The sequence below is a fragment of the Mobula birostris genome, chromosome 1, assembly GCF_030028105.1.
Source record: "Mobula birostris isolate sMobBir1 chromosome 1, sMobBir1.hap1, whole genome shotgun sequence".
Classification (NCBI taxonomy): Eukaryota; Metazoa; Chordata; class Chondrichthyes; order Myliobatiformes; family Myliobatidae; genus Mobula; species Mobula birostris.
In genome coordinates this window covers 61,736,698-61,763,215 of record NC_092370.1, presented here as the reverse complement: position 1 = coordinate 61,763,215, position 26,518 = coordinate 61,736,698, and the positions used below count along the sequence as shown (strand labels likewise).

The following is a 26,518-nucleotide window of genomic DNA, read 5'->3' as shown; positions in this document are numbered from 1 at the left end:
TAAAACGGTGAAGGAGTTTGATGGGAGTATTCTAGAGCCAGTCAAACTCAAAGGGCCTTACAACCATTTCCTATGTTGTCAAGAAATACGAAAAAACCAGAGAAAATGGGAGAATGAAAATAAGAGTCTTCATAAGCAGGGCAGGCGGCGGCTCAGTCAAATGAAAACAGTCTACGGGCCTGTAGTAGGTTGGTAACTAATCTTCTGAGATGATAAATCAGTTGGAGATGGACTACATATAGAGAACTGTAGAAATTGACAACGAGAAACAAAATTTCAGATTTTATTTAACAGGAGGAAGCAATACCAATAACTTCTATGAGTTAAATTGGATTTACTTACAGAAATAACAGATGATCCATGGTTGAGTTCATACTCCAGAAAGTTGAATTTTCCCTGAAACTGAGGAATCTCATTATCGTCTTCAGTTGTACTTCTAATTGTGACCACCAACATGCCACAAATATCCCCTCCAGCTGCATTGTTGTATTCATCCTGTTTGAGAAGAACAGGTCACCAAGTGTATATTACTTTAATACAAGTATATCTGGTGTACGTGCCTATTCATGACAGCAAACTAAGAAGTTTGAACTGAACCAGAAAGAATTACTCAGATCCTTGCAAGGTTGTCCATAAAATAAACAAGTAAAAAAAAATCATACTAACAGCTTAGATAAAAGGGAGATCAAATTTCCAGGGTGTAGTTGGTCTCCCTAATTCTATTCCCCATAAATACAGTCATCCAAAATTTTGCAGTTCATATCTTTATTGCATTTTTTTATCTGCCTTGGTCTCCAGTTAAGCAATGACTCAACTTTAAAAGTAATCTTATTCAAGTTTTTCATTCCAATAAATCAATTTCAATTCCCTCAATGTTGTTGTTAACTTCATCAACAAACTCAAGTCATCAGGTAGGTTAATAGTGATCTGCCTTTAATCATTCACACTACCATTTACTAACAAATCCTCACCGGGCTGAGTGATTTTTAATATATCTGTGATTATCATCCTAGTGCTGGTCAGAAAGAAGTATAGTCTACAAATCAATGAATTTGAATGAATCAAGGACAGTGGAAGCAGACAAATCAATTTTCTTTGTTCTTGCCATGTTAGTAGATAGAGGCTTCCATTTTGTGAAGCTGTTCTGTAACCTCTATCTTGTGAGCTGTTTGAGAACTGATACTTGTTCTAGGATAATCTAATCAGAGCAACTGAATGGCATCACAAGGAGCAAATGCTATCATTCTCAGATAAGCTATGTGTTGTGTACTATGGCAGGTTTGCAGAAGTTATTTTGGTCCTGAGTCTGAGTGGCCTTGTTTGACTGCTTTGAACCAGCCAGAGTCAAAAAGAACAAACGTATGGGGCTAAGGGCAGAGACCATAGAAAATCCTGTTTGTAGCCCTGGACCAGATCCAATAAGATGATCCAGATTGGCCAGGTGACCATGAGCCAACAGGATGGAGAAGTATCATTTGACCTGATGAGGAACACTAAGAGTTTCAAATTCAAAATATTGATAACTCTCCAACACCAGAGACCAATGATCGTGGACGTAAAGTACCGCACGGACACATGGAGATTGGAGTGGGAGCACGAGGAACATATAGCCAGCATAGACTCCTTTTACTGGTATTATCTTTCTTGACTGTTCATGGAGGGTCAGGAAAAATTGGGTGTGCACACAGGTATTCTGTTGTGAAAATAGGGTAGTTAAGAAAGCTTATGGGGTGTTAGCTTTCATAAGTCGAGGGATAGAGTTTAAGAGTTGCGATGTAATGATGCAGCTCTATAAAACTCTGGTTAGGCCACACTTGGAGTACTGTGTCCAGTTCTGGTCACCTCACAGTAGGAAGGATGTGGAAGCATTGGAAAGGGTACAGAGGAGATTTACCAGGATGCTGCCTGGTTTAAGAGAGTATGCATTATGATCAGACATTAAGGGAGCTAGGGCTTTACTCTTTGGAGAGAAGGAGGATGAGAGGAGACATGATAGAGGTGTACAAGATAATAAGAGGAATAGATAGAGTGGATAGCCAGCACCTCTTCCCCAGGGCACCACTGCTCAATACAAGAGGACATGGCTTTAAGGTAAGGGGTGGGAAGTTCAAGGGGGTTATTAGAGGAAGGTTTTTTTACTCAGAGAGTGGTTGGTGCATGGAATGCACTGCCTGAGTCAGTGGTGGAAGCAGATACACTAGTGAAGTTTAAGAGACTACTAGACAGGTATATGGAGGAATTTAATTGGGGGCTTATATGTGAGGCAGGGTTTGAGGGTCAGCATAACATTGTGGGCCGAAGGGCCTGTACTGTGCTGTACTGTTCTATGTTTCTATGTAAAATTCATGTGTTCTTTTGTTGAGACAATAAAGGTACTTGTTGGTATTTACAGATTCTCTACACACCTCTCTGATCATTAATACTAAGGGGTAGATCCTTGTAATACTAGGCATCCCTATCATCAGGGATAAACCGACTACCCTGTGGTTGCTGGATTTATCCATCTATGCCTTCTTGGACAAAGGTCACAATTCTTCAATAATTAGGTACCTTCCCTATATAAAGATATTTGGAAGATCATCGTACACTTGCACAATTTTTACCTCTGCTTTCTCTAATAACTTGCTGGATCGATGGAATATATCCATTTTAAGTGTAGCAACTGCTGGCCAACTAAAATTGTTACCAAGGTAGATGCTACTGCAGGTCAAGACCAAAAAAAACTCATTTGGTATCTCAGCCATGTCCATTGCCTCAATAAGCACTTTCATTTTGGTCCCAATTGGCACTAGGTCTGCTTATTACCTGTTTATTGCTTGCGTATCTATAAAAGATTTTTTGTTCTCATGTGCTTTTCTTTTCCCTTTTCTATTCTCAACCTCCCATAAATCTTGTTTCTCACTTGTTAACAAATTACATTCTTGCAAGTATCTCAAATTAATTCTGAGTTACAGCCAGTTGATGCAGTGAATAGTACCCTCATGTCCTTTTCTCTTCCAGAATATTTACTGAAACATCCCATTACTTCTTCAGCAACTTGCCTTAGCTGTTCGATATCCCTGAACACTATTGAATTGCAAATTCCTGTCGTCCCTCATCTGAATAAAACATCTAACTCTACTAGGGCATTGAAAGCAATCACAACTAGTCATGATGTACACTCTGCTATGAATGATTTACTTTGTTTCACAATAATTCTACAATCTTTTCATGGTTGATCACGACGTGCCTCAACACACTCCTCTGCTAACTACATTGGTGTGGATAAACAAAACACAAGCAAAAATAATTCATGTTTTAATAGCCAGATTCACCAACTACAATCAGAGTTACCCACACAGAATGTAATAAAAACCTATCTTCCTGACTGATGAAGTAAAGCTCACAGGAAAACTCACCTAAGGATTGAAAGAATTAGGCTCAATGATGACATGCTCCACAAATAATTTACTGACAAACATCATAGAAACTGAGCAATATTATGAAATTATGCTAGTTTTCTTGAGCATTATATTTAAATGAAAAGATAATTACAAATTAACAATTACATTCAACATTATAACAAAAATCTTGTTACCATGATCTTCAAGCACATATTTTTAACCAATGTGCGATGGGCAACATTACGGACATTTGAGACAGTAGGAGTTGCTGGCGGCTCTTCTGGCATTAATTTCATAGGTTCACCAGGTACCACATTCAAAGTAATCTAGAATGAAAATAACAGAAAAAGAAAGGGACATACAGAGTAAATGCACACTAAGCACCAATGCAGTAAATCAACATATTGACAAGGTAATAACAAATGAACTAGTAATTCCCTAAAGGTAGTTAAGCAATGTAAAAGGGGCGAGTAAATCATTGAGTGGTGTGGAAATTGATGATAAAGGAACTCTTCTTATAAAAAGTTTTGGAGGAGTTGGATGGTGGAGATAATAAAATTAAGGCACTAGCACAAAAGTTGACAAAGAAGTAGTTTAATAATAGTTACAAAATCTTTAAAAAGGTTTCAGCACCAACAGCAACATACCTGCTCACCATAGAGCATATTTTTGTCCTGTGAATAAGCAAATTGAATGGAATGAACTCCTATCCGCTCTGGAAGGACTTTATCCCTGAAATCATAAAATAAGCTTGTAAAGTGGCGAATATTTTTGGAACACATTAAGAAAACCAGAAAAAAAATATTTTTATTATCTTTTTAATCTTCAGTTTTCCCTCTGGAAGTGGAGGACATACAAGGGTGCTTCACAAAGCAGTCTCCAATCTACAATGGGTGTAGAGGAGTTCACACTGGAACACCAGATACAGTTGACAATCCCAACAGAATCAGAGGTGAAATGTCATCTCACCAAGGAGAACTGTTTGGGGCCATGAATGGTGGTGAGGAAGAAGGTATAGGGTAGATGTAGCACGTCCTGTTTGCAGGGTTAAGTCTCCTTCGCTCTGTCCACCACAAAAGATGGGTTTACTCCTCTTCTCACACATCGATCCATGGCCTCGTCTATTGCCACAATGAGGGCATACTCATGTTGAAAGAGCAACACCCCATATTCCATCTGGATAGCCTCCTGACAACATGAACATTGTAGTTTCTTCCCTCTTCTCTCTTATTCCATTCCCCATTCTGGCTCCCTTCTTACCCCTTCTCTTCTTTCACCTGCTCATCACCTACCTCTGGTGCCCTCCTCCTTCCCTTTTACCTCATGGTTCACTCTCCTCACCTATTCCTTCTTCAGCCCTTTGGCTCTTCTATGTAGCTTCTCACTTCATCCCCCTCCCCCAACATCCCCCTCACTTGGTTTTATCCATCACCTGACAGTCTGTATGCCTTACCTCCCCCAACCTTATTCTGCCATCTTCCCCCTTCTTTTCCAGTGCCAATGATCTCAGCTCGAAACATCGACTATTTATTACTCTCCAAAGATGCCGCCCAACCTGCTGAGTTTCTTCAGCATACTGTGGGTGTTACTTTAATCATAGATTTGGGATGTGCTGTGGAGACGTCTTGGACTGATGGCATACATGACAAGAGTTAAAAAATCATATGATATAGGAGCCAAATTAGGTCTTTTGGCCCATTTAATCATTGCTGATTTCTTTTCCCAACCTCATTTTGTCGTTTTCTTCCCGTAACTCTTCATCCCTCCAACAACACAAATCTACCTTTGTCTTAAATACGGTCAACGACTAGGTCTTCACAGCGTTCTATAGCACTGAATTCTTTCAAAACCTTCTGACTGAAAAAATCCTCACCTCAGTTTTAAAGGGATGTCTCTTCATTTTGATACTGTGCGCTCAGATCCTAAACTCTTCTACTCATGGAAACACCTTTACAGCAGTTTCAATGCGATCACACCCCTCTAACTCCCACTCCCTTATTCATCAACCTGAATTCCACAGAGTACAGGCACAACTATCAGAGGGCTTTCGATGGCTGCAGAGTTGCTTAACAGAATGCAATAAGCTACCCCTGCTGAGTAGAATATATGTTGTCCTGCACAGGCTTCTTAATTTTAGGCGTGGCTAATGCTGCATTTGCCTACTTCTCTGCACATCATTGAACTTCGCTTGGTGAAAATATTAAAGTGACAATAGTACAAAATTATGAGATGATATGGTGGATAAATAAAATGAACTGCAATAACATATACTTAATTAGGTAAACTAAAAGCTTGGTAACACATGCTACAGCATGTTAACACATTTCCAACAAGTTACAACTGAATTTTAGAAACGTTTAAGCTTTTGTTCTACATATTAATAAATCTGACAAACACCAAAGAAAATGAGGTGATTTTCCAGAAAATTATTGCTAAATACAAATGGTCAATTTGAAAAAAATCCCATGAAATTGACTTAAATATACATTGTGAATACCATACCTGAAATAAAAGCACCCCTCTTTGTCACCCTCTCGTGCTTTGTTGCAGTTTAGAATGGTGGGCTAAAGATGAAAGTGCAAAGATCATTAAACGTTTGAATAAAGAGTGCATTATGATGAACATATCAACAATATTTACAATACATATAGATTCAACTTGAGAAACAAGACCCTTATTAAACTTTCCATTTCACAAAAGGACATTCACATAATTTGAACAGAATTCATAAAAACTGTTGATGATGGTGAAAGATGATTCATTTTAAATTCATTCATCTTTCCAAAGTAGCAGTTAACATACAGTTCTTTCTTTAAAGAAATACCACAAAGACCTGGAAACTCTTCTTAATTTGTACACTCCCATTTAACCATACTACCATACTATTTTCACTTTCAAAGATCATGCATTTGGTTTTGGATAACAGTGGAAATTTTAGACGCATGTTAGAATGCCCTCTGTTTCTTTTGCTTGAGATAAGAGTGATGCATCTTTTTTGGTAGTATAATTGTTTCCTCTGTCTATTCCTCCTGAATGTAAAAGCTTATACAAATAGTTCACTTTAAACTAAATGACAACAACATTGCAAGCTTTAAACCTCTCCTCAGAGTGGAAGATGAGAGTGGGTGTGGGGGGGGGGTGTGGGTGGTTGCTATCAGTGGTGTGGAATGGGCCAAAGGACCTGTTTCCCTGCTGTAAGATTTTAAGCCACAGGAACAGAATTAGGCCATTCATCCCAAAGGATCTAACTTGTGCTGTATGGCTCTATGACTCTAATTATTGCCAACATCCTGCTCCAGATGAAGTTTGAAATTATTATACTTTAAAGTTACTCAATTATTTATTGTGTTTCTAGATGTCCATAATTGTACTTTACATTGCTTTTTAATTATGCACTTTAATGTGATTGGATTCTGTGACTAGTGGCGTTCCACAGGGATCTGTAACTGGACCCTTGCTGTTTATGATTTGGAGCTGGATATGGGTGGCACGATGAGTTAGTCTTCAGATGAAATTAAGATTGGTGGAAATGTTGACAGAGTAGAGCAGTGGTCCCCAACCTCTGGGCCGCAAAGCATGCAGTGGTGCAGTGGTAGCCGGGAGTGTACCCAGCACATCTTTAAGAAAAAAGCCGAAATAAACAAGCTAATTAATTAGGTGCCACCTGGGCCGACATCTTAAAGATGTGCTGGGTGCATCCTGGCTACCACTGCACCCCTGCATGCTTCGCAGCCCGGAGGTGGGGACCACTGGAGTAGAGGGTATTCTTAGGCTACAGAGTAATATTATCAATGAAAAAAGCTGAGAAATGAAGTTTGTGATGCAATGATTATGAGAAGTGTTCTATGATTCTATGACTCTATGACTGACTCTTTCAATGGCTCTATTATCCCAGGAGATAGATGACAGGCCAAAAATTATGCTGTTTAATAATAAATGACTTTTTAAAAAACTTACATTTGATGTTGGTCGCTGTCCCTTCCAGATTCTCATTGTAATATCTGCTGGCTTAATATTCCTCATTGTAGTACCATCTTCAGAAATGACACTAACCACAAAATCTAACAATTACACAAAAATATTAAAAGGCTCATTACCATGCAATTTTCTTCATATATTCAAATTAATTTACAGCAGTTCTAGCTGTAATTAAAGCAAAGTGATGATATACAAGAATTTTTAAGCAAATGTTTCTCAATTACCATTTGCCTGGTTACAGTAGAACTCATTGTATTTATTTTAAAAGTGCTCCTTTATTTTGTTTAACTAATCCAGTTTCATCAATACAAAATACTATGCTTTCATTTTCAAATGAAACTGTTCATGATTCATAATTAAAACTGTAGGTTTAAATTGTTATCTCTGCCCCAAGTTCATATTAAAGAAATTACTTCATTTTATTGACATTCTATGCCCAGCAAGACAACAAATTTTTAATTTGAAGAAAAACTTTTCCATTGCAAACATATGAAAATGGTTTGTGCCTCTATCATCTCCTCTGAGCGCAAGGTTTAAGCTTCAATTGTATTCAGGAGCCTCATCTCCTTCGCAATCAGTCTCACAATTATCTTTCTTTGCTCCCTCTATATTAACAATTCTGTGAGTAGGTCCTCACCATATATCAAGGCCTTCAAATTTTATATGCCTCAATTAAATACTGTCTCTAATGAATGTGCGACCAGTCATGAACAGGTGTGTGCCTAACACTGTTACTTAGATGAACTTCCAGAGGACAGTCCATAAAGAGTTATCTTTAGATTAAGTTGAAGTAATGGGTTAGTAAATATGTTATTGGCCTGCTTAGGAAAATGACAAAGTAACCTGGTACAAAAGCTGATTGTATTTGACAAGTCTCAATATACGCAATGGAACAAAAAATATCTGTGCTATTCATAAATAATCTAGGTGATAAAGTAACATGTTTAAGTTTGATGATGGCAGAGAAAATAGCTGACATAAAAACACAGATGGAAGCAACTGTGAAAAGTGTTCAAGGAACGATTTATTCAACAGGATTTAGCTATTTTAATTCAGTTTCCTGATTTAGAGGAACACACTGTGTTGGGACTTATTTATCACTATACTTCACAAGGAGGGCTATTAGGATTCCCCAACATTACTGTGGTATACGGCTCGAGTATTACTTAAGCTGCACTCATCAAGGCAAGTGGAGAATATGCTATCATGCTTTTGACATGCCTTGTAGATGGTCAGGTCAGGCCCAGGACCTTATGCAGTACTGAGTGTAACAGAGATTCTAGGTTGAAAGTGTGGAGGCAGAGGATTGGTTTTAAATTATTTTACATTAAAATTTTAAATGCTTGTTTTTTTAATAAAAATTTTAAAAATGTTTACATATTAACTCCAATTTTATGAGTTAGGACATCAGAAAGATTTAAAATTTGAAAATCGGAAGGCTTTGATGAGCTCTGCCCCCAATTTTCCCTTCTACAAAATCTACCTGGCTCATTTCATAGGTACAGGCACCCACACTACACAGCCCAAGCCCAGATGCTACTCAGAGTGCAGAAAAGCAGCAAGTTAAGTCTTGCCATTCATCCTGGATGTCTGATTGCCCAGGGTGACAAGCAGGATACAATTTCTGAGCAAGGTTAGATTAGGGTGATATTCATTTTTGATGACAGCTAAAGTATGGTTCTGCAAGAATTCTGCAACAATAGGCTATTGTTGGACCACGTTAAATATCAGCCTCCTGTTGCTTGAGGCGAACTGCAAGCTGACAGAGGTGAAACTGTCTTTGTAGTGTCCTAATTTGTCTAGTTTGATGCTGGATGATCTGCGCATCTCAGCATTTCCCTGAAATGAGAAAATACTGGAAACACACCACAGATTAGACAGCCTTCTAAAAACACAATAAGCTGGTTCAGATCACATTCATCACTGCTTTCTAGAGATGCTGCCTGACCTGCTGAGTGTTTCTAGCATTTCCTGTTTTATTTATTAAATATTTACATCTGCATTTTCTGATGTTATCACTTTCAATGTAGCAATTATGGTAAAATGAGTAGCTTCGAGGCTATTTGAGTAGCTACCAAAGATCATGAGAAGCTTGGTTTTACCATAAAACCAGGACGAACCAAAAGGGTCACAGATCTTGATTTTGCAGATGACATAGTCCTGCTCTCTGACCAGATGGAGGAAGCACAGCAGCTACTGACAAAAGTGAAAATTGAGTGCAATAAAGTTGGACTTCGCCTAAACGCTAAAAAGACAGAGTACATGGTGTTTAACTGCGACAAAGGTACTCTCAAGACAGTAAAGAATGATACCATTAAGAAAGTCTTTGACTACAAGTACCTCGGGTCAAGAATGATGAGTTTGGAGAAGGACATAAAGATACAGAAGGCGCTGGCATGGAGGGCTATGAACGACATGAAGGAAATCTGAAAGTCGAACCTGACCAGAGGGCTTAAAAAGAGGATTTTCATAGCAGTCATAGAGTCCATTCTCACGTATGGATGTGAGACGTGGACACTCACCAAGACTATGCAAAAGTTTCTAGATGGTTGCTATACACAAATGCTCCGGATGGCTCTTGACGTGAGTTGACAACAGCACATGACGAACGTCGAGCTCTATAATGACCTACTGATGCTCACCACTAAAATCGAGGCGAGAAGACTGCAACTAGCGGGGCACTGTCTACGCCACCTCGAGCTACCTGCCAGCCTAGTCATCATATGGGAGCCCAAGCATGGGAGGATGAACCCTGGGCGCCCTCCCAAGACTACGGTCAACACGCTCCTAGAAGACAGTGGTGTGGCTAATGTAGATGAACTGAACACACTGGGAGGGAGAAGTGGAGAGTCCGTCATTGTGCCCGACGCCGGCCCCCTAGGTCAATGTTTTATAGTCAATGTTAAATAAAATTTTTCAAAATTATGAACAGAATTTACATTTAAGAGCAGTCTGAACTTGCAACTATGGATTGTTAGTTCAGTTTTTTGGCTTCCTGATCTGGTAATTTAACCAGTCTGGCATCACCTCCTATTCTTTTAAATACCAGACACTATATCAAAATATCATAGATGCTAGAAACATGAAACAAAACAGCAGAGAAAATAGTTAACATTTCAGGTCAATAATATTTCATCAAGATTGGTGAAAATAACACCTGATCTGATAAAGGATTAACTAACTTTGCTTCTATCTCTCCAAAGATGCTAGTTAATGCATTGAGTACTTTAATATAGCATTGGCCATCTTATTACAAATAGCATTGGGTCAATATTCTTTCATTATCCAGGAAATCAATGTAGCAAGTGCCCTTGCATACAAATGACATCTTCTCATGCTTATAGCTTGCATGCATGTTGAGTAAATAACTAGTTTACCAATGGTACGTACATCTTTATTACACTGAGGCTGGAATATAAGTGCAAGGGAGTATTACTACAAAATTGGCAACATTTTTGTGCCAAAGATCCCTCCAAAATGTGATAGCTTCACTATGGCTCAAAACAGAAGCATCCTGGGTCAGTAAAACTATATTCTAATACGAAGGTGGGGAAAAGGTTGAACATCCAGGGTGGGTGGAGCCTTTGATTATGTTAGCTACTTTACTTAGATGGCAAGATTCGTGGAGTCTATGGAGGGCCACTGAGTCTTCAGTGATGTGCTCAACTATACCCACAATTCTTTGCAGTCTCTAGCAGTCGCCAGCAGAGCAGTTGCCATACTAAGCCATGATGCATCTAGTTAGGATGCTTTCTATGGTACATTGTTTAAAAATGGTGAAAAGGTCAAAAGGCCATGCCAAATTTCCTTAAGTTTCCAGAGGACACAAGGGTGCCTGTGATGTCTATATGATTGTGCTAGACATTCACTCCTAGGATCTTCTATTGATGCATAGTGAAGAGTATATTAACTGTACGCATCATAGCCTGGTATAGAAACACCAGTGTCCTTAGACAGAAAATCCTGCGAATAGTGGTGGATATGGCCAGTCCATCTCAAAAGTTGAAAATTCAAAAGTAAATTTTATTATCAGAGTACATATATGTCACCACCTACAACCCTGAGGTTCTTTTTCCTGCAGGCATACTCAGCAAATCTGTAGAATAGTAACTATAACAAGATTCAATGAAAGATCAAGTAGAGTGTAAAAGACAACCAACTGTGCAAATACAAATATACATAAATTGCAATAAATAATGAGAACATGAAATAACAAGACAGAGACCTTAAAGTAAGTTCATTGGTTGTGGGAATATCTCAATAGATGGGCAGTTGATTATTATTATCCCCTTTTAAGAGGTTGATAATTGAAGGGTAGTAACTGTTCTTGAAGATGGTGGTGCGAGTCCTAAGGCTATTATACCTTCTATCTGATGGCAGCAGCAAGAAAAGAGTATGGCCCGGGTGGTGAGAATCTTTGATTCAAGATGCGGCTTTTCTACTACAACATTTCACGTAGGTGTGCTCACAGGCAAAGCCCTCCTAACCATTGACCACATCTACACTAAATGCTGTTGCAGAAAAATAGCATCCATTATTAGGGACTCACATGAACCAGGACATGCTCTGTTCTCAACTGCTGCCATCAGGAAGGTGGTACAGGAGCCTCAGGACTCATACCATCAGTTTCAGGATCAGTTACTACCCCTCAACCATCAGAGCTCTTGAACCAAAGGAGATAACTTCACAACTTCATTTGCCCCATCATTGAAATGTTCCTACAGTCAATGGACTCACTTTCAGTGACTCTTCATCTCATGTTCTCAATATTTATATTATTAATTCTTCATTTACTATTGGCATAGTTTGTTGTCTTCTGCACTCTGGTTGAACACTCCAGTTGGACAGCCTTTCATTGATTTTGTTATGGTTGTATTCCATAGATTCATTGAGTATGCCCACAAGAAAATGAATCTCAGGGTTGTATATGGCGGCATATATTTGCTTTGAACTTTAGAAGCTCTCAACCTTCTTGACCCCAGTACTGTTGATGTAAACAGGAGCATATGCACCATAGAGCTTCCTGAATTCAATGACCAATGCTTTTGCTCTGATGACACTTAAAGAAAGGCTGGTGCATAAACACCACGTCACAAGGCTTTCACCCTCTTTCTTGTACTCCAACTCATTGTGATTTTGAGATTTGGCCCACTACAGTGCTACTTTCTGCAAACTTGTAGATGGAGTTACCACAGAATCTGGCCATGCAGTCATAAGCATGCAAAGAGTAAATTAAGGAGCTGAGGGTGCAGCCTTGTGAAAAACCAGTGTTGAGTATAATCGTGGCCCCCATCTTTCCTGGTAAGAGTTTGGAAATTAGTTTGCTTGGAATTATAGTACTGAAGACAAAGCTGTAGTCAACAAACAATAGTCTAACGTAGGCACCTATACTGTCTGGATGCTCTAAATGAGTGAGCAAGCAGGTGGATCTGCCACGGATCTGTTTTCGTGATAGTTGAATTCCAGTGGGTCAAGGTTCACTGGGAGGCTGGAATTGATGTGCTGTGATCAGCCTCCTGAAGCACTTCATGATGGCGAATGTTAGAGCCACCAGGCACTAGGCATTAAAACACATGATCTTATTTTTCTTCGTAACTAGGGTGACAGTGGTTACCTTAAAGCAGGTGGAAACTTCAGGTTAAAAATATCTGCAAACACCCTTGTCAGTGGATCTAAGGACACACCTGGGCCATCATCCAGACCAGAAGCTTTCTGCAGGTTCTCTCTCTGGAATACTGATTTGATGCCTTTAAAGGGTTCAAGTACATTGGAGGCTGTCAGAATGTGTGGTGACATTCCAATGCCTGCTGTTCAAAACATTCATAGAATGGATTTAAGCTCATTAGAAGGGGAGCACTATTGTTAGTAATGCTGCCCACCTGTTTTGTAACTTATTAGTAAACCCTGCCATAATTCATATCTGGTCTGGGACTCTGTTTTGGACTGGTCTAGTCTCTTGGCATTCCTCATAGCTTACTGGATTGTCATAACTTGATTCTGTGTAAAGGAGATGGTTACCTGATTTGACTGCTGTATTCCTAGACTTCAGTAGGGAGTAGATTTCCCAGTTCATCCATTGTTTCTGTAGCTCAATTAGCACCGTTAATGTAACATAGCAATGATGAAGGGTATTTAGGACCCTGGTGAGACATGCGATGTGTTGATAGCATTTTGTTAACAGTCGAAATTGGGTTGGTTGAAGTTACTAGCTATGATGAAGAAGTACTCAGGGCATTTAGTTTCAAGGTTGTTGAACACTGAGTACAGTTCATTGAGTACAGGCTTCATGTCCATTTGGGGCGCAAAGAAGAATGCCATGAGAAAAGCTGAAGTAATCTCCCAAGGCACGTAATATGGACTTTAACATTACATATTCCAAGTTAAGTAAGAATTCGCCAGGATAGCCACATATCCGAGTACAAGAGAGCTGGTAAGAAAGAGGACCTCTCCACTTCTTGTTCTGCCTGATGACACCATTTAGTCCATCTTGTGAATTGAGAAGCTCTTAAGTTGTATGAGCAATCAGGTGAATCAGGTGTAAACCACGTTTCAGTGAAGCAGTGCACTCAGCAGTCCCTCAGCTCTTTGATAAGTCAATTTCACTCTTAGTTCATCTACTTTGTTTTCAATATCCTTGACATTACTTAACAGAGTGCTGGAGGTAGGTAGCTGGGGAAATCTTGAATCAACAGAGATTAATCTATACTCTCATGCCTTGGAACACTTGCCACTCCATCATTAACACTGCTGAAGACCTTGCATCCTAATCTTGTATCATACATGTATAGGTAGGATCTGAACATGGTGATCAGCCTGTTCATATGGCAGGGGAAAGATGAGGACCAACTCTCCAATGAGAGGGTTTATACACACATCCACTTTAAAGAATCTGGGCGGGATTCACACAGAATCATGTATGGGATACTATGGAAAGTGCAATGTAAAATACCTGGTGTATTAGCATTTCTTCCAAAAACAACGCATGAAATTTTGAGGACTAAACATTAAGCCTGCGCTGGTTTTTACTCGAAGCATGCTATCCAAACCATTCAGCATAGAAGTAGCGGACAATTCCATTCATCCTTGTGTCTTTCGTTTCCACTGCCTCTTCCCCATTCTCAGTTCACCTTGTTCTTCCCCATTCTCAAATTCCTTCCTTACTTCCACGCTTCTCCCTTTCATCAATCTCTTTATTCCTCCTCTTGCATTTTTCTCTTTTAACCTTTCTTCCAACCAGTCGTCCTCCTTTTATATTTCATTTGCCCCTTTTATCTCATGTATTAATTGTGGTATTGAATAGCTCTCCACATTACTGCTGCTTTTGGTGCTCAGCATACAGATTTGGTATTGCAGTTTTAGGTGGATCAGGCAAACCTTCCTACTAGATTTGACTCAGAGCAGGAATGCTGCAATGAGCAAAACGAATCCTAACAAACTATTTCAAGTGATACTGGATTATACAAAAGAGGATGGATACAGCAAATTATAGATCTAATGTACAATACACAAATTTCAGAAGTATTAGACATATAGCCCCAGGCCAAAGGAGCAGAAGTCAATCAACCCAATTTCTATTCACACTATTTACAAATCAATAAGATCATGCATACCTGGAAAAATTCCACCAGCAACAAAAAGTGCACTTTTGTCGTATTCCACATGCAAGCGGGTAGGCTTGTTGGGGTCTGGGATTACATTCAATTTGATTATTGGCCCTTCCAATGCAGTTTTATTAATGACAGCTTTAACTTGCAATGTATACTCTCCCCTGAAATACAAAAGATAACCTATGCCATAAAATGTTTTTAACATTTCTAATTATCGCCCGTAAGACTAATAGAATACACTATGAAAGCAATCTTACTCCCAGAAAGTTAAATTGATTTTAAATATTAAACAACTTTCATCAATGTGCAACTTGAGGCTAATATACCATTCGTTTAATGATACCTGCAACACAAATCTAATATATGTACACCAATTTAATTTTAACATGAGATAATTTGCATTTTTGTAAATACTAGCTTTAATCAAGGGAGTTTGATTGATTTTCATTGCCAACATAATCATCCAGTTCACCCAGTTTAATTTTCAACACAAACTATCCAGTTCATAGAGTAACACAACTCACCCATGACAATCAATGTGCCTTTCTGAGCTAAACCCATTTGGTCCACATCCTTCTAAACTTTCTTTATCCATGAACCTGCCCAAACGCCTTTTAAATGTAAAAAATGAAAATACACCCACCTCTATCACCTCTTCTGGCAACTTGCTCTACCTACCTCTCTATGTAAGTACTTGCCTCTCAGATCTCCTTTAAACCTTTACCCTCTTACCTTAAATCTATCCCCTCTAGCTTTAGACTCTCATACTTTGGAAAAATGACTGACCATGCAGCATATCCATGCCGCTCATGATCTAATAAGCATCTACAATGTCACCCCTCAATCTTCTTTACTTTAGGGAATAACACCCAGTTTAATCAATCTCTCCTAAAACTCAACCCCTCAATTCCAGGTAATATCCTTGGGAATCTACCAACATCTGACATAGCTGTCGTAACTCCTGTATTCAATGCCCTGGTCTACACACTGCTACATGCCTTCTCCAATATCCTGTCTACCAGTGTCACCACTCATAGTGGAAAGTGCACCTCTGTGTACTTGTACTTATCAGTCACTCTATTTTACAATATTCCACAAGGCTCTGCTATTCACTATGTATGACCTGTCATGGTTTAACTTTACAAAATGTAACAGATTGCACTTCACAAACAAGAGAAAATCTGCAAATGCTGGAAATCCTAGCAACACACACAAGATGCTGAAGGAACTGAACTCAGCAGGCCAGACAACATCTATGTAAAAAAGGACAGTCAATGTTTTGGGCTGAAATCCTTCCGCAGGACTGTTGCACTTCTACCGTCCCTTTGCTCCCTTTCCTCAGTTGATCCAGACCCTGTTGTAACCTTAGACAATCTTCTTCACTATTCACCACACCACTAATTTTGGTGTCATCCGCAAGCATGCTAATCATGCCATGTCTAATCTATATCATGAATACACAGTATGGGACAAACAGGAGACTCAGCACCAATCTCTGCAGGAGACTTGGTCCCAGGCCACCATCTGACTCCTTCCTCTGGGTCAACTTGCTACTTTGCCTTGAATGCCATGTGATCTAATTTTCTAGTCCAGCCTACCACAGGTAATCACATGTAAGAAAAGTCATTCCTGTCACTATCCACATGGGCCTTAGCAAGGCCTCCAGCAATGTCCACTGCCTTGTCTGCATCTTGGTCACCTATTCAAAAAAGCTACGGAATTTGAGACATAGTTTCCCATTGCCATGCTGTTTCTCACTAATGACTATCATGCTCAATTTGACTTTGAAAACCACGTGCAGATCTATTGCACTTGAGTGAACACGGACTTTTTTCCTTGGAGTGACAGAGGATGAGAGGTGTCCTGACAGAGGTGTACAAGATGATGAGAGGCACTGATTGTGTGGATAGTCAGAGGCTTTTTCCCAGGGCTGAAATGGCTAGCATGCGAAGGCACAGTTTTAAGGTGCTTGGAAGTAGGTACAGAGATGTCAAGGGTAAGTTTTTTATGCAGAGAGTGGTGAGTACATGGAATGGGCTGTCGGCGATGGTGGTGGAGGCGGATATATAGCCATATAACAATTACAGCACTGAAACAGGCCATCTCGGCCCTTCTAGTCCGTGCTGAACTCTTACTCTCACCTAGTCCCACCGACCTGCACTCAGCCCATAACCCTCCATACCTTTCCTGTCCATATAGCTGTCCAATTTAACTTAAAATGATGACAACATCGAACCTGCCTCAACCACTTCTGCTGGAAGCTTGTTCCACACAGCTACCACTCCCTGAGTAAAGAAGTTCCCCCTCATGTTACCCCTGAACTTTTGCCCTTTAACTCTCAACTCATGTCCTCTTGTTTGAATCTCCCCCACTCTCAATGGAAAAAGCCTATCCACGTCAACTCTATCTATCCCCTCATAATTTTAAATACCTCTATCAAGTCCCCCCTCAAGTTTCTATGCTCCAAAGAATAAAGACCCAACATGTTCAACCGTTCTCTCTAACTTAGGAGATGAAAACCAGGTAACATTCTAGTCACACCGCTAGTCACCGGCCTCCAATCTGACAAACAGTTATCCACCACTACTCTCTGGCGTCTCCCATCCAGCCACTGCTGAATCCGTTTTACTACTTCAATATTAATACCTAATGACTGAACCTTCCTAACTAACCTTCTGTGTGGAACCTTGTCAAAGGCCTTATTGAAGTCCATAGAGACAACATCCACCACTTTACCCTCGTCAACTTTCCTCGTAACCTCTTCAAAAAATTCAATAAGATTTGTCAAACATGACTCCATGCACAAATCCATGTTAACTGTTCCTAATCAGACCCTATCTATCCAGATAATTATATATATCATCTCTAAGAATACTTTCCATCAATTTACCCACCACTGACGTCAAACTCACAGGCCGATAATTGACAGGTTTACTCTTAGAACGCTTTTTAAACAATGGAACAACATAAACAATAGACCAATCCTCCGGCACCATCCCCGTTTCTAATGACATTTGAAATATTTCTGTCAGAGCCCCTGCTATTTCCACACTAACTTCCCTCAAGGTCCTAGGGAATATCTTGTCCAGACCCGGAGACTTATCCACTGTTATATTCCTTAAAAGCGCCAGTACTTCCTCTTCTTTAATCATCATAGTTTCCATAACTACCCTACTTGTTTCCCTTACCTTACACAATTCAATATCTTTCTCCTCAGTGAATACCGAAGGAAAGAAATTGTTCAAAATCTCCCCCATCTATTTTGGCTCCGCACATAGCCGTCCACTCTGATTCTCCAATGGACCAATTTTATCCTTCACTATCCTTTTGCTATTAATATAACTGTAGAAACCCTTTGGATTTATTTTATATGATCGGGTTTTTTTAAGAGATACCTGGACAGGTGGATGGAGCTCAGAAAAATAGAGGGCTTTGGGTAACCCTAGTTAATTTCTAAGGTAAGGGCATGTTTGATACGGCTTTGTGGGCCGAAGGGCCTGTATTGTGTTGTAGGTTTTCTATGTTTCTAATGCACATTTAATGACTGTTCAATCAACCAAACCTGTACTGCACTCAGGCACCAAAGTTGCAGTTAACAACTTCTGCTGAAAAACATTGTTTTTGAGTTCAGACAATAGTTTTAAGTTTAAATGTAAGCAGCAATGTTAAGTTCCTTCATTTTAGGTTCATATTTTCCAATGGGGATGAACAAAAATCTTAAAATTAACAAAATAACCGAAAAAACATTGGAGATACTTTTCATGTTAGGCAGTATTGATGCAAAAGGAAACAGTGAATATTTCAGGTAAAAGATCTCCTCATCTGAGAGAGGATAAATTCTTGCACACCGCAATTTTATTCTTCTTACATTTCCAATACATATAGTAAAATAGCCTCCAGTGAAGTGATGAAATTATTGTACCAGGAAAGAATGTAATAACGTGAGTTATTTAATAGCCTCAAAATCTAGCTTTAAGTTTGAACTAATTCAGGCAAATTACATAGAGAGCAGACTACTGCAGGAACTGAATGGGAAGGGGTGGGTTAAACAGCATTTGTGAAGGTAAAAGGGACCAAGTTCCTCCAGTGTTTTTTTTCCAAATTAGTTAAGTGTAAGCAACAGTTGGGCAAGATAGATTTTAAAGGTTAAATGAGGCAGAAGAGGCCATGCTGGAATCTCAGGCAAAAAAAGAAACACTGGAGGAATTCAGCAGGTCAAGTGTATCAGTGGAGGAAAATGATAACTGACACTTCAGGTCCAGACTCAACATCAGGACGATGCAAGGTCTTGATTCCAAAATCAACTATGCCTTTGCCAGCAGTTTTTCCCTTTGAAAAGATTAATAGGATAAGACTGGTTTAAAAAAAAATTATGACCTTTTTTATCCATTGTGTACAAGACAGCTGTTTTTACCAAGTTACATATGCAATTAATTAAATTAAAAATTGGGTTTTGCAACTGAAAAAATTAGCATCAGAAGATGGAAAAAATTTATGATTCAGCAAATTGTAAAGAGAACAAACTGGATGAGAGGGAACCAATAAGATATAACAGGGTGTTTTTTGGCTTTCAGGGAATAAAAGAAAAACATGCAATCAAATCACAGTTTACATCTTCATGGCTGGGAACACAGGAAAAAAAATCAAGGAGAAACCAAATGTAAAGTAATAATATTGAAATTAGAATAATTAATACTAGTAAATATCTAACATTGGAGAAAAATGCAGGGTTACAAAATCTCTGAACATGAAAGCTTGCATCTTAATATTTTAAAAGTCGAGGCTACTGGAATGGTAGTGCAAGGTTTGATATTCAATTTACCCGATATTTAGAATATTTCCTGCTGATTGGCAGAAAGCCTATCTCAGCCTTACACAAATGAGGAAGGAAACAAAGCAGGAAACAGTAGACCAGTTAGTGTAACATCAGTTGTAGAAAAAAATTCTAGGATCAAGGATTAAAAGCAAAGCAATTAAAAACTTATTTGTACAACTTAGATTTACAAAAATAAAGAACTTTTGAGTAAAATAGACCAGAGGTCTCAGTGGATGAAAGTCATGGATGTTAAAATCATCCAACACAAAAGACTGCGTAGACACATGACACTAAGTAATACACTCTCTGGCCACTTTACTAGGTACAGGCGCGAAACCCAGTATACTCTTCTGCTGCTGTAGCCCATCCACTTCAAGGTTCGACGTGTTGTGCATTCAGAGATGCTCTTCTGCTCACCACTGTTGTAGTGCGTGGTTGTTTGAGCTCCAGTTGTCTTCTTGTCAGCATGTGCCAGTCTGGCCATTCTCTTCTGACTTCTCATATCAATAAGGTGTTTTTGCTCACAGAACTGCCACTCACTGGATTTTTTTTTTTTTGTTTTTGTAACCATTCTCTGTAAACTCTAGAGACTGTTGTGTGTGAAAATCCCAGGAGATCAGCAGTTTCTGAGATACTGAAACCACCCTGTTTGGCACCAACAATCATTCCACGGTCAGTAACTTAGATCACATTTATTCCCCATTCTGATATTTGGTCCGTACAACAACTGAACTTTTTGACCATGCTTTTATGCACTGATTGGTGTCACATGATTGGGTATTTGCATTAGAGGTGTACAGCACAGATGTACCTGATAAAGTAGTCACTGAGTATATAACAGCATCGAGGTAGAACAAACTAATTAAGAATTGAAGTAAAAAGTTAAATATTCAGATTACAAATATGGAAGACATTGCTGAGACTACATATGGATTAACCATCCAATTTTCACCTGCTTATCCGAGGACACAAGTCTGAAAAGTGCAACAAAACTTCATGAAAATGATTCATGCTGCACACGTGGCTCATGTCTCCAAGATTGAAAAAGAGTTGGAAAGCTAAGTGAACAAATGACAGTGCCCTCTCCCAGGCCAACATCATGAACAGTGGAGTACTAGCTATTTTGAACAGGCCATATTGTTCTTATGCCTGATAGATACTTCTTATAATTTACTAAATTTTTTTTTATTTAGAGATACAAGGTGGGACAGGTCCTTCTGATCCAACAAGCTGCACTGCCCAGTAACCCACCTATTTAACCCCAGCTTAATCACAATTTACAATGGCCAATTAACTTACTAATCAGTATGTCTTTGGATTGTGGGAGGAAACCAGAGTTCCTGGAGGAAACTCACTTGCTTACGGGTAGCAACTGAATGGTGCCAGAGGTTTTTGCCAACCTGGGCAACTTCTTCGAGTTCATCCAGAAACACCTTAAATCTCCTGATGAGTTTTTTCCCCCCTTTTTAAGGTGGTTGGAGTCTTGTCTGAGTCCTGTCTGAGTCCATGATCTACAGCTGTGCTCAAACTGCGTTCTTCACGAATGATGGATTCTCACTCTTTGGCATTTGCCAAGCATCGTGTGCTTCCAGCAGCGGCTTGGAAGATGTATGCCCTCAGGGTGCAGGGCCCTGTGGACAACCCAATTCCTTGTGGATGTTGCCAACTGAAGTGTCATGGAAGACTGAAACATCAAGACAGCGGACACGGCTATTGGAGGCCTCAGCATTCCAGCAGGTGAGAAAGCACATGATCTCTCTCTCGATGGTGACAGCCTGCTGATTCTCGAGTTGAGGGAACTTAAAATAACAATAAAGTGGTGAGCTACAGGCGACCCATTTCGCTGTGGCAGGAACAATGTCTCTCTCCCCCTTGTTAGTGAGAGAGAGGGCCTGTTGAGGTGTCGAGGTGATGGGATGGAGAGTAATTTTGATGGTCTACAGATCTTGGTCTCTGGGGACTTGCTATTGCTTGGTGGGTGGTGGTGGAGAGGGCTAATGCTTTCTGCTGGAACAAGTGGGGATGAGGGGGATGGTTGATGATTTGCTGCTGCTTGTGCATGGTAGGGGGGAGGGGAAGCTTTGGGGTTCTAATATTTTTCTGTCATTCATTCTTTGGTTTCTTTCTCCCTGTTTCGTGGATGTCTATGAAGAGTAAGGTTGTATACTGTACACATCTGTGAACATTAAGTTGAACCACTAAACTCTGATGCCCTGAGCTATAAACAACAGTGTCCTAACAACTATGCTGTTTAGACCATGACTACTAAAAGTGGAGGACTTTATTTTGAGGTAGAATGAGAACCTTAAGGTTACACATTGGAAGCACACAACAGTTCTGTACAAATTGAGGAAAACACACAAATTATACATTTGCCTGTTTTATCAGCATATTTAAAACACCCAGAAGAAAAATACATGATACTTTTCTTTTTGCTTTAATCATACCTTGCTGCAAAAATTTGAAATAAGCCAAAGTTTGCCTTTCCACTTTCATCAGTTTTCTGCTGTTGTGGTGCTGGTGACAGCTGAAAGAAAATAAATAATGTTACAAGACTCAAGATTATTTTTTTCTCTCTCAAAAACATAAGCCTGAAGAAATTCAAGTAAAATTCTTAACTTACTCATGATCAGCATAAAGTACAGCAAATGTGTGTTGTTGATTTATAAGATCAGTATAGGATATAAACAAATCTGTACAACTGATCACCACCAAAAACATTGTGGGACACAAACAATAGCAAAAAATGTTCTGTAAGTTGAGCAAAGGGTAATTTATGAAGACAAAGAATAAAACTAGGCTGGCCTTTTAAGAAGCTTCCAAGCTCTGCAATTCTTACATATCTACGTTGCCTTTGTTCACCACATTACAAGACTAAGTATTAGAAAGGTTAACAAATATTCATATACTGGAAGTTGAACCTCAAGAATTTGCTAGTCTAAGGTCGGGTTTTACTTTCAAATAAAGGCTAAGGGCAGATCAAATTGAATTGTAAATAATCATAAGCAGCCTGCATCTCCTAAAAACATTTGCTTTGTTTGAAGAATTATGGCATCCTTCCAAAAGTGAGATTTTCTTTCTTCCTTTGCTCATGAATTGAAGTGCCACATTTCCTGTTGGGAATGCAGTTACAGATGTAATTGTATTCTCAACCAAGACTACTAAACTTATTATTTTCCCCAACCTCTGTTCTTTCCTTCACCTGGTGCAAAACATTTTAAAGCTCAATGCAAGATCATTTTTCATACCAGGTTTGTGGGCTTCATAGGCTGAGCCAGTATTTAACCGCCAAAACCCAATTGCTCTTGAGAAGGTGGTGAAAAGCTACCTTCTTGAAATACTTCAGTCCTTGAGGTGTGTGTATATCCACAATGCTGTTATGGAACGATGCTTCACTACCAGATAAACTCAATGACTTCTATGCATTCTTTGAAAGGGAGAACACAACTACAGCTGTGAAGATCCCTGCTGCACCTGCGCTCTCCATCTCAGAGGCAGATGTTAGGCTGCCTTTAAAGAGAGTGAACCCTCGCAAGGTGGAAGGTCCCGATGGAGTACCTGGTAAGGCTCTGAAAACCTGTGTCAACCAACTAGTGGGAGTATACCACCCCACCAGCCTCCGGGTCCAACATATTATTCTCCGTAACTTCCGCCACCTCCAACAGGATCCCACCACTAAGCACATCTTTCCCTCCCCCCCCCTTTCTGCATTCCGCAGGGATCACTCCCTACGCGACTCCCTTGTCCATTCGTCCCCCCCATCCCTCCCCACTGATCTCCCTCCTGGCACTTATCCGTGTAAGCAGAACAAGTGCTACACATGCCCTTACACTTCCTCCGTTCCCACCATTCAGGGCCCCAAACAGTCCTTCCAGGTGAGGCAACACTTCATCTGTGAGTCGACTGGGGTGATATACTGCGTCCGGTGCTCCCGATGTGGCCTTTTATATATTGGCGAGACCCGACGCAGACTGGGAGACCGCTTTGCTGAACACCTACGCTCTGTCCGCCAGAGAAAGCAGGATCTCCCAGTGGCCACACATTTTAATTCCACATCCCATTCCCATTCTGACATGTCTATCCACGGCCTCCTCTACTGTAAAGATGAAGCCACACTCAGGTTGGAGGAACAACACCTTATATTCCGTCTGGGTAGCCTCCAACCTGATGGCATGAACATCGACTTCTCTAGCTTCTGCTAATGCCCCACCTCCCCCTCGTACCCCATCTGTTACTTATTTTTATACACACATTCTTTCTCTCACTCTTTTTCTCCCTCTGTCCCTCAGAATATACCCCTTGCCCATCCTCTGGGTCCCCCCCCACCCCGTCTTTCTTCCCGGACCTCCTGTCCCATGATCCTCTTGTGTCCCTTTTGCCTATCACCTGTCCAGCTCTTGGCTCCATCCCTCCCCCTCCTGTCTTCTCCTATCATTTTGGAACTCCCCCTCCCACTTTCAAATCTCTTACTCACTCTTCCTTCAGTTAGTCCTGACGAAGGGTCTCGGCCTGAAACGTCGACTGTACCTCTTCCTAGAGATGCTGCCTGGCCTGCTGCGTTCACCAGCAACTTTTATGTGTGTTGTGGGAGTATTCAAGGTCATTTTTGACCTCTCACTGCAACAGGCAGTAGTTCCCACTTGCTTCAAAAAGGCAACAATTATACCAGTGCCTAAGAAGAATAACGTGGGTTACCTTAATGACTATCGCCCGGTAGCACTCACATCGACAGTGATGAAATGCTTTGAAAGGTTGGTCATGACTAGATTGACCTCCTGCCTGAGCAAGGACCTGGACCTATTGCAATTTGCTTATCACCGCAATAGGTCAACAGCAGATTCCTAACCGAAAGACCACAATCTGTGTGGATTGGTGATAACATATCCTCCTTGTTGACAATCAATACTGGCGCACCTCAGGGGTGTGTGCTTAGCCCACTGCTCTACTCTCTATATACACATGACAGTGTGGCTAGGCATAGCTCAAATACCATCTATAAATTTGCTGACGATACAACCATTGTTCGTAGAATCTCAGATGGTGACGAGAGGGTGTACAGGAGTGAGATATGCCAACTACTGGAGTGGTGCCACAGCAACAACCTGGCACTCAACGTAAGACGAAAGAGCTGATTGTGGACTTCAGGAAGGGTAAGACGAACCAATTGGGTAAGACACACCAATCCTTATAGAGGGATCAGAAGTGAAGAGAGTGAGTAGCTTCAAGTTCCTGGGTGTCAAGGTCTCTGAGGGTCTAACCTGGTCCCAACATATTGATGTAGTTATAAAAAAGGCAGACAGCGACTATACTTTATTAGGAGTCTGAAGAGATTTGGCATGTCAACAAATACACACAAAAACTTCTATAGTTGTACTGTGAAGAGCATTCAGACAGGCTGCATCACTGTCTGGTATGGAGGGGCTACTGCACAGGACCGAAAGAAGCTGCGGAAGGTTGTAAATCTAGTCAGCTCCATCTTGGTTCTAGCCTACAAAGTACCCAGCCCATCTTTAGGGAGCAGTGTCTCAGAAAGGCAGCGTCCATAATTAAGGACCTCCAGCACCCAGGGCATGCCCTTTTCTCACTGTTACCATCAGGTAGGAGGTGCAGAAGCCTGAAGACACACACTCAGCGATTCAGGAGCAGCTTCTTCTGCTATTCGATTCCTAAATGGACATTGAATCCCTGGACACTACTTCACTTTTTTAAAAATATATAGTATTTCTCTAATTGCACTTTAAAAAAATCTATCCAATATACGTAATTGATTTACTTGTTTATTATTTTTTCTTTTTTTTTTCTCTGCTAGATTATGTATTGCATTAAACTGCTGCTGCTAAGTTAACAAATTTCACGTCACATGCCAGTGATAATAAACCTGATTATGATCCAGGATTTTGCCTCATATATAGTGAGGGAATGGAGATACCTTTCCAAGTCAGAATTGTATGTGGCCTACAGGATAATTTCCAGGCTTTTGCCACTTTTATCCTTTTAACTAGAAGTTGTTGTCCAAAGAGCCTTGAGTTGCTGAAGTGCTTCCTGTCAATGTGAATACTGTCACTATCATGTGTTGGTGGTGAAGTGAGTGAATAGCTGTGAATGGAGTCTCTCTCAAGCAGGTCTGTATGACATTGAGTTTGCTATACATTTTGCTTCTATCAGTGCCTGTCATATCCCATCAACGCCTGACACTTTATTAAAATTGCTCCTAATTTTTCTTAACATAGATGTTGACTGACATGAAAATTCTCATTCTCAATTCGTATAGGTATAACCAGAATGTGTTTTAATTGCATTTTATTGTTTGTTCACTGTAACCAGGTAAGCATATATTCTAGAAATTTTTATATCAACAGACAAATTTCTTACCTTTATTCCACTATCCTTTAACAAGAAAGTTTTAATCATTGGTTCAGGAGACGGATTCCTCCAAGCATCACAAAGTTGCACAATCAAAGGCTTATCAAGTGTTTGACCATTTACCACTGTGATGGGCTAGAAATAAAAATGTACAACTCAGGCAAAAAGATAAGAAACAATTGCCTTGATCACTAAGATTCAAGCAAGGTGTCCACAGAAACAAACTGCAAAGACGACGACAAGTTGGTTCAGTCATTTTTGTTCAACCTCCAAAAATAAACTGATGCATTCAGTTGGAACATAAGAGTTCAATATATCTAGAAGTCTCAATCCATTATTAGTTCATTATAGCTATTGTGGTTCACGAGTCA

At 40.0% G+C, this 26,518-nt stretch overlaps 1 protein-coding gene across 5 annotated transcripts in view; it reads right to left on the bottom strand.

The window, feature by feature from the left end:
• The window catches only part of smchd1 (structural maintenance of chromosomes flexible hinge domain containing 1), a 169,004-nt gene that overhangs the window by 38,782 nt on the left and 103,704 nt on the right, over nt 1-26,518 (bottom strand). For all 5 annotated transcript variants that reach the window (XM_072255886.1, XM_072255895.1, XM_072255904.1 and 2 more), the window contains 8 exons: nt 26,157-26,282; nt 22,232-22,311; nt 14,972-15,129; nt 7,341-7,444; nt 5,886-5,947; nt 4,031-4,115; nt 3,578-3,709; nt 343-495 (listed from right to left, as the gene is read on the bottom strand). In XM_072255886.1, the coding sequence (XP_072111987.1) occupies nt 343-495; nt 3,578-3,709; nt 4,031-4,115; nt 5,886-5,947; nt 7,341-7,444; nt 14,972-15,129; nt 22,232-22,311; nt 26,157-26,282 (900 nt within the window). The remainder of the gene's footprint in view (nt 1-342; nt 496-3,577; nt 3,710-4,030; nt 4,116-5,885; nt 5,948-7,340; nt 7,445-14,971; nt 15,130-22,231; nt 22,312-26,156; nt 26,283-26,518) is intronic.